This window comes from Cebus imitator, unplaced genomic scaffold (genome assembly GCF_001604975.1).
Source record: "Cebus imitator isolate Cc_AM_T3 unplaced genomic scaffold, Cebus_imitator-1.0 Scaffold223, whole genome shotgun sequence".
NCBI classification, from domain to species: Eukaryota; Metazoa; Chordata; class Mammalia; order Primates; family Cebidae; genus Cebus; species Cebus imitator.
Window position 1 is genome coordinate 663,256 of NW_016107538.1, and position 13,037 is coordinate 676,292.

At 45.0% G+C, this 13,037-nt stretch overlaps 1 protein-coding gene across 2 annotated transcripts in view; it reads left to right on the forward strand.

The window, feature by feature from the left end:
- The window catches only part of PELP1 (proline, glutamate and leucine rich protein 1), a 38,134-nt gene that overhangs the window by 4,115 nt on the left and 20,982 nt on the right, over nucleotides 1-13,037 (forward strand). Inside the window, exon 1 of one of the 2 annotated variants that reach the window (XM_017496801.2) lies at nucleotides 199-680. The exons of the other annotated variant lie outside the window; for it this stretch is intronic. Within the exon in view, the coding sequence (XP_017352290.1) occupies nucleotides 432-680 (249 nt within the window). The 5' untranslated portion in view covers nucleotides 199-431. Of the gene's footprint in view, nucleotides 1-198; nucleotides 681-13,037 lie in introns of those variants that run through there. 2 annotated transcript variants of the gene reach the window in all.

Here is a 13,037-nt window from a genome sequence, read left to right on the forward strand (position 1 = left end):
GCTATTCAAAAACACTTAAATTTCTTTGGTAAATCCGTCTCAAAAAAAAAAAAAAAAAAAGAGAGACAGAGTTATTGATTCCTATAGCAAAGATGTCTTGGGACTCCGCCCGCTAAATGGAAATCATTCGGACTCTCGTGCCTTTTTTGTCCAGACCACGTGTACCTTAAACATCAAGGGACCGCCTCTGACCAGCTCACAGCCAGCCCACCGGCCACCACTCTGGGAACTGAGCGCCCGGTTGCCTCGGCCCCGGACAGCTCTCCTTGCGTATGCTCCTTCCCAACTTGAGCCCGCGAGTCCAGCCGGCCTTCACCTAGTGCGCAGGGCCGCAGCCCCCTCCCTCCCCACTCCCCCTCCCCACTAGGCGGCCGTCGCAGTGTGTTTGCGTCATCGTGCCGCGCCACGCCATCACTGGAGCCCGGGGGAAGATGGCGGCAGCCGTTCTTAGTGGGCCCACTGCGGGCTCCGCGGCTGGGGTTCCCGGCGGGACCGGGGGTCTCTCGGCAGTGAGCTCGGGCCCGCGGCTCCGCCTGCTGCTACTGGAGAGTGTTTCCGGTTTGCTGCAACCTCGAACGGGGTCTGCCGTTGCTCCGGTGCATCCCCCAAACCGCTCGGCCCCACATTTGCCCGGGCTCATGTGCCTATTGCGGTTGCATGGGTCGGTGGGCGGGGCCCAGGTGAGTCCGTGGCCCTTGTGCCCGCGGTCCTGTGGGGAGGTTGACGCGGCATCTGTGCTCCGCGATTACGGTGCAGTGCAAGTGCGATAGGGATGTTGAGAGAAGGAGAGCTGCGGGCAGAAAGGGGATCCAGTCCGGACGAGATACACATATATCTCTTTTATAGGCCATGAGTTTCTTCAGGGGAAAAATGAGCCTTATTTTTCTGTTGTTAGGCCATTGGTCAGCACACAGGAATTGATTAGATTCCAGGCCGGTTCACTCCCTGGTTGTATAATCTAACACCTCTTTTTCCTCTGGGGGTGTCTGTTTTGGGGATTCTTTCTGCTGACTTAATGACGTATTCAACAATACACATTTACCGAGCTCTTATTGAGGGTTAGATACTGTTCTAGGCGCTCTGGTTACAGACGTGATGGCGATAGACAAAATGCTGCTAAACAACATGAGAACTGAATGTCAGGGTGCCTCTAACCTTATCTGAAGAATGGCAGATATTTTTCAAAGGAACAGGCGTTTAAGCTGGGACTCTAAGGATGAATAGGGGTTGGGTAGGGAAAGAAGATGGAGGAGCTGCTCAGTCAGAGGAGAGCTCATGTGGGAAGGCCCTGTGGTAGGAAGGAACCAAAAAGAAGGACATTGTTCCTGGGGCCCAGATGTGGAGGGGAAGAGAGTGGGTACAGTTGAGACTCGTGAGGTTGGTAGGTAGTGGCCGGGTCTTGCAGAGCGTTTTAGGCCGGGTTAAGGAGCCTTTGGACTGCCATAGAATGAAATCTAATATTAATTCAGTTCTGGAATATAGACACTCAAGTATCATTCTAAACTCTTTCTTCCTTATACTCCTCCATAAGCAATCTATGAAGTCTTGTTAATTTTATCCTTTGAGTAGTTTTCAGATCTGCGCACTCCTTTCCAGCTCTTTCCCATTGCCTCCATTCTAGCTTGAACTCCCATCATTTTGTCCAAGTGAAGGCACTGATTCTAAGAAGGCATAATATTGCTAGCCCATAATAGTTGCTTCTTTAACAATCTCCTACCCTCTCTCCTCGCCTACTAAACCTCCCCACATTCTTCCCATGCTTCAAGACCCACATAGACGAGCTCTTCTGTGTCCACTCTTCATTCCTGGGACCTTCCTAGCTTTATGCTTCCTTCCAGGAAGACGGTTGTCACAACCTGCTGGGTGGTTCAATAATCTTAGCCCCAGATTTATCAGAGGTAACCCTATCTGTCTTTAACATTACTCCACGTAGTTGAGGGTGGCAAAACTGTCTGCTGTCTCAGCCCAGTTACAGAGGCTGGAGCTGATTATATATTTTCTCTTCTAAATTCCCATCTTCTAATGTATTGTGTTTTTCATCACTTATATTTACAGTGGGGATTTTTTCTGTTTTCTTTATCTCACTATAGTCTCAGATTTTTTTTTTTTTGAAACAAGGTTTCACTCTGTCACCCAGGTTGGAGTGCAGTGGCATGATCTTGGCTCACTGAAACCTCCACTTCCCAGGCTCGAGGAATCCTCCCATCTCAGCCTCCTGTGTAGCTGGGACCACAGGCACGTGCCACCACACCTATTTTTGGTAGAGACTGGGTTTTCCCGTGTTGCCCAGGCTGGCCTCAAACTCCTGAGCTCAGGCGATTTTCTGCCTTGGCTTCCCAAAGTGCTGGGTTTACAGGCATGGGCCACCATGCCTGGCCCCCCAGAAAAATTTTTTATAAGTTTTTGTGAAATATTATCTGTCCTGCCTATAAATGTATGTTTTCTTTCATCATCTCTTTTAGGATTTCCCCTCCTCCCTCAAAGTCAAGTACATGAACTTAATGTCTTATTTTTCATAAATGTCTGAAGTCTAGTCGAATTTTGAGTAAAAAAGCTAAGAGTAATGTGGGAAACTAGGGTCTCCCTTTAATATTTCCTGTGCCACATTTTTAGATACATCCTGCCTTGAAGTTTTTTCTACTCATGTCCTTTGTATTGGATCCTCAATACGTGGGATTATATGGAGGGTTTCCTCTGCTTCCCCATAGGTTTTTGTTCAACAAACATTTATTATCTGTTATGTTTTAGGTACTGTTCTGCGTCTCTAGGTAGATAAATAAGACATGGTCCTTTCCCTCAAAGAATTTCTAGTCAAGATGAGAAATGAAAGTAAGTAAATAGACCTGGAGCTTGAGAGCAGGGCAGATCCACTGTTTGATTCATCCACCTACCCACTTGGCTTTTCCACAGATACTGCAAACTCAGTAGTTCCAAAATGGAACTATCCTAGTACAGTGCTCCATATCTAGCTTGGAGTATATCATAGCAACAGTCTTTTATTTTTATTTTTTTGTTTTAGAGATGGGGTCTTGCTTTGTTGCTCAGGCTGCAGTGCAGTGGCTATTCACAGGCATGATCCCACTACCGATCAGCACAGCAGTTTTGACCTGCTCCATTTCTGACCTAGGCTGGTTCACCCCCGCTTAGGCAACCTGGTGGTCCCCCGCTCCTGGGAGGTCACCATATTGATGCCAAACTTAGTGCGGACACCCGATCAGCATAGTGTACTACAGCCCAAAATTCCTGGACTCAAGCCATCCTCCCACCTCAGCCTCCCAAGTAGCTGGGACTACAGGCACGTGCCACTGTTCCCGGCCATAGTAGCAATCTTCTAACTGGTCTCCTTACCTTCAGTCTTGCCCTCTAATCTGTTCTCCACACTGTAGCTGGAGTGAGCTTTCTAAGTAAAATTCTGATCCTGTTTGCAGCTTTTAAAAATCCTTCAGCTGGCCGGGTGTGGTGGCTCACACCTGTAATCCTAGCACTTTGGGAGACCAAGGCAGGTGGATCAACTGAGATCAGGAATTTGAGATCAGCATGGCCAACATAGTAAACGGGCTTTCTTTTCCTCAGAGCCTTTTTACTTACTGTTCTCCTGGAATCCCTCCCTGTGCAGCACTTCCAACCCCCATTCTCCTTCCCAGTCTTCTCAATTCTTTGCTTGTCACTGCCTTTGGGATATATTTCTTGACCACCTATGATTGACTCTCTTTATCCTACTGTCTATTTATTTCACATATACATACAACCTCCTTCCCCACACTCAACAAGTCTTTGATTTGTTTTTGTATGTAATTTTAGAAACTTATGTAAAATTTCAGATATAAACAAATAATATTTTCACCACCCCACCCTATGCTGCCCCATCATCCAAATTTAATTTAACAGTGAACATTTGCCAGTATTATTTCATTCCTCCCATACCTTGGCTTTTTTTTTTTTTTTTTTCTGATGCAACTTTTTTTTTTTTTTTCTCTTTTTTGGAGACAGGGTCTTACTCTATAACTCAGGCTGTAGTATGGTGGCCAGATTATGGCTCACTGTAGCCTCTGCCTCAACCTCCCAGGCTCAAGCGATCCTTCCACCTCAGCCTCCTGAGTAGCTGAGACTACAGGTGTGCCACCACCCCTGGCTAATTAAAAAAGTTTTTTTTGTAGAGATGGGGGCTCACTGTGTTGTCCAGACTAGTCTTGAATTCCCGGGCTCAAGTCATCCTCCTGCCTTGGTCCCCAAAGTCCTGGGATTACAAAGATGAACCACTGTGTTCAGCTTGGTGGACCTCTTTTTTTCTGAGATGGAGTCTTGCTCTGTTGCCCAGGCTTCGTGGACCATTTGAAAGCAAAGCCCATATGTCATTTATCCTGTATGTTCTTTTGAAGGACAGAGACAGTGTCTTGTTCTTTCTTCTATGCCTCAGCCTCCCGAGTAGCTGGGATTACAGGCGTGTGCCACCATGGCCAGCTAATTTTGTATTATTAGTAGAGACAGAGTTTCACCATGTTGGCCAGGCTGGACTCAAACTTCTGACCTCAAAAAAAAATTTTTGTGCCCAGGCGTGGTGGCTCATGCCTGTAATCCCAGCACTTTGGGAGGCCGAGGCAGGTGGATCACGACGTCAAGAGATCAAGACCATCCTGGTCAACATGGTGAAACCCCGTCTCTACTAAAACTACAAAAAATTAGCTGGACATGGTGGCATGTGCCTGTATCCCAGCTACTCAGGAGGCTGAAGCAGGAGAATTGCCTGAACCCAGGAGGCGGAGGTTGCGGTGAGCAGAGATCGGGCCATTGCACTCCAGCCTGGGTAACAAGAGCGAAACTCCGTCTCAAAAAAAAAAAAAATTTGTTTTTGGTACAGCTCTACCAAATATGTTTGTGTTTTAAGCTAAGTGTTATTACAAGAGTTAGTTAAAAGTTAAAAACATTTAGTTGGTTCTTTTGCCCCGGAAGACCCTACAATAGGACAAGATGTGGAAGATAGTAATTCTGTACTGTCCTCCACATCTGTATATAATACTTGATAATAAATGACTGTACTTTTTTTTCTTTTCTTTTTTTTGAGATGGAGTCTCATTCTGTCTCCCAGGCTGGAGTGCAATGGCACGATCTTGGCTCACTGCAACCTCTGCCTCCTGGGTTTAAGTGATTCTCCTGCCTCAGCCTCCCAAGTAGCTGGGATTACAGGCACATGCCACCCCGTCTAGCTAATTTAAAAAATTTTTTTTAGTAGAGATGGGGTTTCACCATGTTGGCCAGGCTAGTCTTGAACTCCTGATCTCATGATCCACCCTGCTCAGCCTCCCAAAGTGCTGGGATTACCGGTGTGAGCTACCATGCCCGGCCAATAAATGACTGTGTTACTGGTTTATGTATTTACTGTAGTTTTCCTTTTGTCTTTTTTTTTTTTTTTTGAGATGGAGTCTTGCTGTGTTGTCCAGGCTAGAGTGCAGTGGAACAATCTTGGCTCACTGCAACCTCCTTCTGGGTTCAGGTGATTCTCCTGCCTCAGCCTGCTGAGTAGTTGGGACTACAGGCACCCGCCACCATGCCTGGTTAATTTTTTTTTCCTTTTTTAAGCCAGCCATCAGCTAATTTTTGTATTTTTAGTAGGGACGAGGTTTTGCCATATGGCCAGGCTGGTCTCAAACTCCTGATCTCAAGTGATCACCTCCCCCCCCCCCGCCCTGACCTCCCAGAGTGCTGGGATTACAGGTGTGAGCCACCACACCTGGCTACTTTTTGTCATATTTTATAGTGTACTCCTACTTAAATAAAAAAATCTTCCTGCCTCAGCCTCCCAAAGTGTTGGGATTATAGGATGAGCCACTGCACCTGGCCTCTCTTTCTGTTGGATCATTTTCATCAGCATACAGCTCAAAACTGCTTTTAAAAAATTACACTCCAAGGGCCAGGTGCTGTGACTCATATCTGTAATCCCAGCGCTTTGGGAGACTGAGACAGGTAGATTATTTGAGGCTGGGAGTTCAAGATCAGCCTGATCAACATGGCAAAACCTCATCTCTACTAAAAATACAAAAATTAGCTGGGTGTGGTGGCACAAGCCTGTAATCCCAGCTACTCAGGAGGCTGAGGCAGGGAAATTGCTTGAGCCTGGGAGGTGGACTTTGCAGTGAAACGTGATTGTACCTGTGAACTCTGGCCTGGGCAACAGAGGGAGACTCTGTCTCAAAAAACAAACAAATCACCCCTCCAGCTACTGCCCCATTTGCCATTTGTATACTTCCTTTATGGCAGAAACTCCTTAGAAGTGTTATCTGTACTTTTTGTCTCTCATTCTTCTTTTAACATTACTTTGAAATAACTTTTAACATTACTTTTACAGAAAAGTTGGAACAGTATTTGAAAGAATTTATATATATTCTTCATCCAGATTCTCTTTTTTTTTGTTTTTTGAGGAGTCTTGGCTCACTGCAACCTTTACCTCCTGGGTTCAAGCAATTCTCCTACCTCAGTGTCTCAAGTAGCTGGGACTACAGGCCTATGCTGCACACTCAGCTAATTTTTGTATTTTTAGTAGAGACTGGATTTTGCTGTGTTGGCCAGGCTGGTCTCGAACTCTTGACCTCAAGTGATCGATGCGCCTTGGCCACTCAAAGTGCTGGGATTACAGGCATGAGCCACCTTGTCCAGCTGGATTGTCCAGTTTTTAAATGAGTATTTATGTTATTCTGATAATGACAGATCTCCTAAACTATCATTCTGAGAATGATAACATAAATACGTATATAAAAATTAGAGAGTCTGGGTGAAGAGGATATAGGAATTCTTTCAAATATATTTTCTGGGTCCATTTAGGAGTAAGTTGCAGATATCATGTCCTTTTACCTTGACATATTTCAGTGTGTATTTCCTTAAAAATAGGGACGTTCTCTTACATAACAACACTCCTTCATCATGATCAGAGAATTAATATTGATACAATAAATTGTTTAACCTATAGATCTTTTTGAAGTTTTACCATCAGTTCTCCTAAAGACATCCATCATAACAACACCAAAATTTCTAGTCCAGGATTTAATGCAGGATCACACATTACATTTAGTTTTTTTTGTTTTGCTTTTTTTTGAGACATAGTCTCACTCTGTTGTCCAGGCTGGAATGCAGTGGTGTGATCTTGGCTCACTGCAACCTCTGCCCCCTGGGTTCAAGTGATTCTTCTGCCTCAGCCTCCCAAGTAGCTAGAACACCTGGCTAATTTTATTTTTTTTATTTTTATTTTTTTCAGTAGAGATGAGATTTTGCCGTGTTGGCTAGGCTGGCAAACCTGACCTCAGGTGATATGCCCGCTTCGTCCTCCCAAAGTACCGGAATTACAGGCTTCAGCCACTGTGCCCGGCTTGCATTTAATTGTAATGTCTCTTTAGTCTCCATTAATCTGAAATAGTTCTTCAGTCATCATCTTATGATCTTGATATTTTTAAAGAGTACAGGATAGTTATTTTGTAGGATGCCTCTCAGATTAGAATCTAATTGTGAAGAAACAGAAGACAAACCAGAGATTTATGCCTTTTCAGCAAGAATACTGCAGAAATTGTCCAGGTGTGGTGGCTCATGCCTGTTATCCCAGCATGAGATTTGGAGGCTGATGGGGGAGGCTGAAGTGGGAGGATCACTTGAGCGCAGGAGTTCAAGACTAGCCTGGGCAACAGGGCAGGACCCCATCTCTACAAAAAGTTTGAAAAAAAACTGCAGAAACGATGTGTCATTTTTGGTGCCTCATATCAGGAGCGTGTATTCTAGGTTAAGTGGGTATCAGCCAGATTTGATCATTGTTATAGAGGTATGATTTTTTTCTTTTGTAATTAAGTGTCTTGGGGGGAGATAATGTGAATGTCTTATGTCTTGTCAACGTTTCATCCACTCGTTTTAACAACTATTGAAGGTTCTTCCCCGAATTACTATGATTATTGTTCCATTGAATTCATTACATTCAGGCTTTTAGCCTAAACACTGCCAAAACAACCCTTTGCCAGGTGAAATAGTAACTCTTTTATTTTTTTGAAATAGAGTCGTGGTCTGTCACCCAGGCTGTTGTGCAATGGCATGATCTCGGCTCACTGCAACCTCTGCCTCCTGGGTTCAAGCAATTCCCCTGCCTCAGCTTCCTGAGTAGCTGGGATTACAGGAATGTACCACCACGCCCAGCTAATTTGTATTTTTAGTAGAGACTGGGTTTCATCGTGTTGGTCAAACTGGTTTCGAACTCCTGACCTTGTTGTCTGCCTGCCTTGGCCTCCCAAATTGCTGGGATTATAGGCCTGAGCCACCTCGCTCGGCCCGAAATGGTAACTCTTGAAGATCACTGGTGTCCATCAAGGCATTAAGTTCAAAGGTCTATTTGAGTTGTCATATTTGACATATCTGTACCATTTCATACCTTCCTATTTAAAAAAACTGTCTTCATTTGGCTTCTGGGATTTCTCTCCTCTTTTAGTTTATTTTGTTTTTTTGAGACAGGGTCTTGCTATGTTGCCCAGGCTGGAGTGCAGTGGCACAATCATAACTCACTGCAGCCTTGATCTCCCAGGCTCAAGCAGTCCTCCCTCCTAAGCCTTCTGGGTAGCTGGAACCACAGGTGTGCACCACCACATCCAGCTAATTTGTTTGACTTTTAGTAGAGGCAAGGTCTTGCTATGTTGCTCAGGGTGGTCTTGAACGCTTGAGCTCAAGCATCTTCCCACCTTGGCCTCCTAAAGTACTGGGAGTACAGGCACGAGTCACCATGCCCAGCCCCTGTCCTCTCTTGGTTCTCCTGTTGCCACACTCGTTACTCCTTTCCAGTAAATACTGGTTCCTCCTCACCTCTGTGACCTCTGAAGGTTTGAGTGCCTACAAACCCAGCCTTTGCACTGTTTCTCTTCCCTGTTTATACTCATTCCCTTGGTGAACTGATCCAGTCTCCAGGCCAACAACTCCTGAATTTACATCTCTAGCCAGGACTCCTCAGACTTGTCTACGCAGTGCCTATTTGGCGTCTCCATTTTCATGTGAAATACACATCACAGATTGAACAGATCTGAAACTGAACCCCAAAACCTGCCCTTCCTGCATGATTTCCCTTCTTAGTAAATGGCAACTTAATTTTCTAGTTGCTTAGCAAAAAACCTTGGCATGGCTGGGCGCAGTGGCTCAGGCCTGAAATCCCAGCACTTTGGGAGGCTGAGGTGGGCGGGTCACAAGGTCAGGAGTTCGAGACCAGCCTGGCCAACCCTGTCTCTATTAAAAATACAGAAATTAGCTGGGTGTAGTGATGGGCGCCTTTAGTCCTGGCTACTTGGGAGGCTGAGGCAGAAGAATAGCTTGAACTGGAAGGCAGAGGTTGCAGTGAGCTGAGATTATGCTACTGTACTCTAACCTGGGCGACAGAGTGAGACTCTGCCTCAGAAAAAAAAAAAAAAAATGAAAGAAAAGAAAAAAACCAAAAAAAACCTTGGTGTTATCTTGGACCCTTCTTTTTGTTTTCCATCCATAACCAATTTGATGTCAAATCCTGTTGGCTCTCCTTTCACAATACATCCTGATTTTGACTACTTTGTGTCTCCACAATTACCACATTCTTCAAGCTGCATCATCATTTGCCTGGGATATTGCAGTAACTTCCTACCTAATCTGTTTGCCTCTGCCTTCTCAACAAGACTACACAGTGCTGTTGATTTAAAAAACAAAAAACAGCAAACCAAAAGTCAGGTATTGTCACCCCTCTGCTCAGTTTCTCTCTCCCCCTTATGGCTTTTATCTTATTCAGAGTAACGTCAGTAATTGCCTGTATGACTCTTCACAGTCTGGCCCCACTATCTTGACTATCACCATTGGTTACTCGTCTCTATCTTGCTCACTTCAGCAACAATTTACCTCCTTGCTGTGCTTTGCAAATACCAAGGGTGCTCTCATCTTATAGTCTTTGCTCTTTTTTTTTTCTTTTGAGACAGATCTTGCTTTGTTGTTTAGGCTGGAGTGCAGTGGTGGCGATCATGGGTCATTGCAGCCTTGACTTCCTGGGCTCAAGCGACTCTCCCACCTCAGCCTCCCAAGTAGCTGTGATCGCAGGTGCCTACCATGCCCAGCTAATTTTCAAAAACTCCCTGTGGAGATGGGATCTCCCTAAGTTGCACAGGCTGATCTTGACCTCCTGGGCTCAAGCGATCCTCCTGCCTTGGCCTCCCAGTGTTGGAATTACGGTCATGGGCCCTTTACCCAGCCTCTGTTTTTTTTTTTTCTCTTCCTGGAACATTCTTTTTTATGGTTATCAGTATGCCTTTAAAAAAAAAAAACCCAACAAAACAGCTTTGGGTGGGTCATGGTGGCTCACGCCTGTAATTCCAGCATTTTGGGAGGCAAAGGCAGGTTGATCACCCGAGGTCAGGAGTTCGAGACCAGCCTGACCAATATGGCGAAACCATGCTACTACACTTGGCTGATTTTTGTATTTTTAGTAGAGACAAGGTTTTGCCATGTTGACCAGCTGGTCTCGAACTGCTGACCTCAAGTGATCCAACTCCCTTGGCCTCCCAAAGTGCTGGGATTACAGGAGTGAAATGCTGCGCCCAGCCAGATTTTTCTTTCTTTCTTTTTTTTTTTTAAGAGAGAAGATTTCACTCTTTTGTCAGACTGGAGTGTAGTAGTGTGATCATAACTCACTGTAGCCTTGAACACCTAGATTCAAGTGATTCTTCTGTCTCAGCCCCCCAAGTAGCTGGGACTGCAGGTGCATGCCACTGCACCTGGCTAATTTTTAAAAATTTTTGTAGAGATGGGTCTCACTATGTCGCCCAGGCTGGTCTGGAGCTCCTGGCCTCAAGTGGTCCTCCTGCCTTGGTTTTCCAGAATTTTGGGATTACAGGCCACCATACCTGGCCAAAACAGCTTTATTGAAATATAATTCACAAGTCATACAATTCACCTATTTTATTTATTTATTGTTTTATTTTCTTTTTTGAGACAGAGTCTTGCCCAGGCTGAAGTGCAGTGTGATCTCGGCTCACTGCAACCTCCGCCTCCCGGGTTCAAGCAATTCTCCTGTTTCAGCCTCCTGTGTAGCTGGGACTACAGGTGTGCACCACCACGCCTGGCTAATATTTGTATTTTTAGTAGAGACGGGGTTTCATCATATTGGCCAGGCTGGTCTCAAACTCCTGACCTTGTGATCTGCCTGCCTCGGCCTCCCAAGGTTCTGGGATTACAAGCGTGAGCCACCTCGCCCAGTCTTTTTTTTTTTTTTTTTTTTTTTCCCCTATTCAGAGTCATGCTCTGTCACCCAGGCTAGAGTGTAGTGGCGCGATCTTGGCTCACTACAACCTCCACCTTCTGGGTTCAGGCGATTCTGTCGGGTTCAGGGTTTGGGTTCTTTGACTTAGCAACCAGTTTTCAAGATTCATTTAGGTATCAAAACTTCCATTACTTTTTTTTTTGTTTCATTATGTTGGGTCTTGCTGTGTTGCCTAGACTGGATTCAAATTCTTATGATCAGTCAAGTGATTCTTCTGCCTCAGCCTCCCAAATAGTTGGGACTACAGGTGGGTGCCACTGTGCCTGGCTAAATCTTCATTCCTATTTATGGCCTTTTATCCAGTATTACCCTCTTATCTGTGCTTTAATTTCCCATGGTTTTACTTACCTTTGGTCAACCATGGTCTGAAAATATTACGTGGAAAATTCCAGAAATAAGTAATTCCTAAGTTTTAAATTGCATGCCGTTCTGAGCGGCGTGGTGGAATCTTGAGCTGTTCTGTTTCATCCTACTTGGGATATGAATCATCCTTTTGTCCAGTGTATCCATGTTGTACATGTTCCCTGGCTGAGGGTCACTTCGTATCCATCTCGGTGATCAGATTGACCGTGGTGATATTGCATTGTGTATGTTCAAGTGACATTTATTTGACTAATGGCCCAAAGCGTAAGAGTAGAGGTGCTATATTATTATAGTTGCTCTACTTTATTATTAGTGATTATTAATCTCTTACTTTGCCTAATTGATAAAATTTTTCATAGGCTTGTATATACAGGCAAAAAAAAAATAGTTTATATAGGGTTTGTTACTATCTGAAGTTTCTGAGGTTTTGGGCACCTGCCTTGGGTTTTGGGAGCATCCCCTGTAGATGAGTGGGTGCTGCTGCGCTACATTTTATCTGTTCACCAGTTGGTGGACATTTGGGTTATTTTCACATTTTGATTATTAATAATGCTGTTATGAAAGTCCATGTACAAATTATTGCGAGGATGTGTATGTTTTCATTTCTCTTGGGTATATACCTAGAGTAGAATTCTGGGTCATCTTTGCACTCTTTTTGAGAAACTGCCAGATTGCTTTCCAAAGTGGCTGCACCATTTGTGGTAAATGTATAGGAGTATCAATACATCTTGATCTCACTTTCCTTTAGGTCTCTGCTAAATGGTCTTTTTTTTTTTTTGAGATGGAGTCTTGCCCTGCAGCCCAGGGTGGAGTGCAGTGGCGCCACATCTTGGCTCACTGCAACCTCCACCTCCCGTTGCCGGTTCAAGCAATTCTCCTACCTCAGCCTCCCAAGTAGCTGGGATTACAGGCACGAGCCACCACGCCCAGCTAATTTTTGTATTTTTTAGTAGAGATGGGGTCTTACCATGTTGGCCAGTCCGGTCTTGAACTCCGGACCTCATGATCTGCCCGCCTTGGCCTTCCAAAGTGCTGGGATTACAGACTTGAACCACCGTGCCCGGCCTAAATGGTCTTTTTTTTAGAGAGAAGGTCTCACTCTTTTACTCTGGCTGGAGTGTAGTAGTGTGCTCGTAGCTCACTGCCTTGAACGCCTATATTGAAGTGATCCTCTGCCTCAGTCTCCCGAGTAGCTGGGACTGCAGGTATGCATGCCAGTGCACCTAGCTAATTTTTAAAAATTTTTGGCCAGCTGTGGCGGCTCATACCTGTAATCCCAGCACTTTGGGAGGCCAAGGCAGGTGGATCACGAGGTCAAGAGATTGAGACCATCCTGGCCAACATGGTGAAATCCCGTCTCTACTAAAAAATACAAAAATTAGCTGGG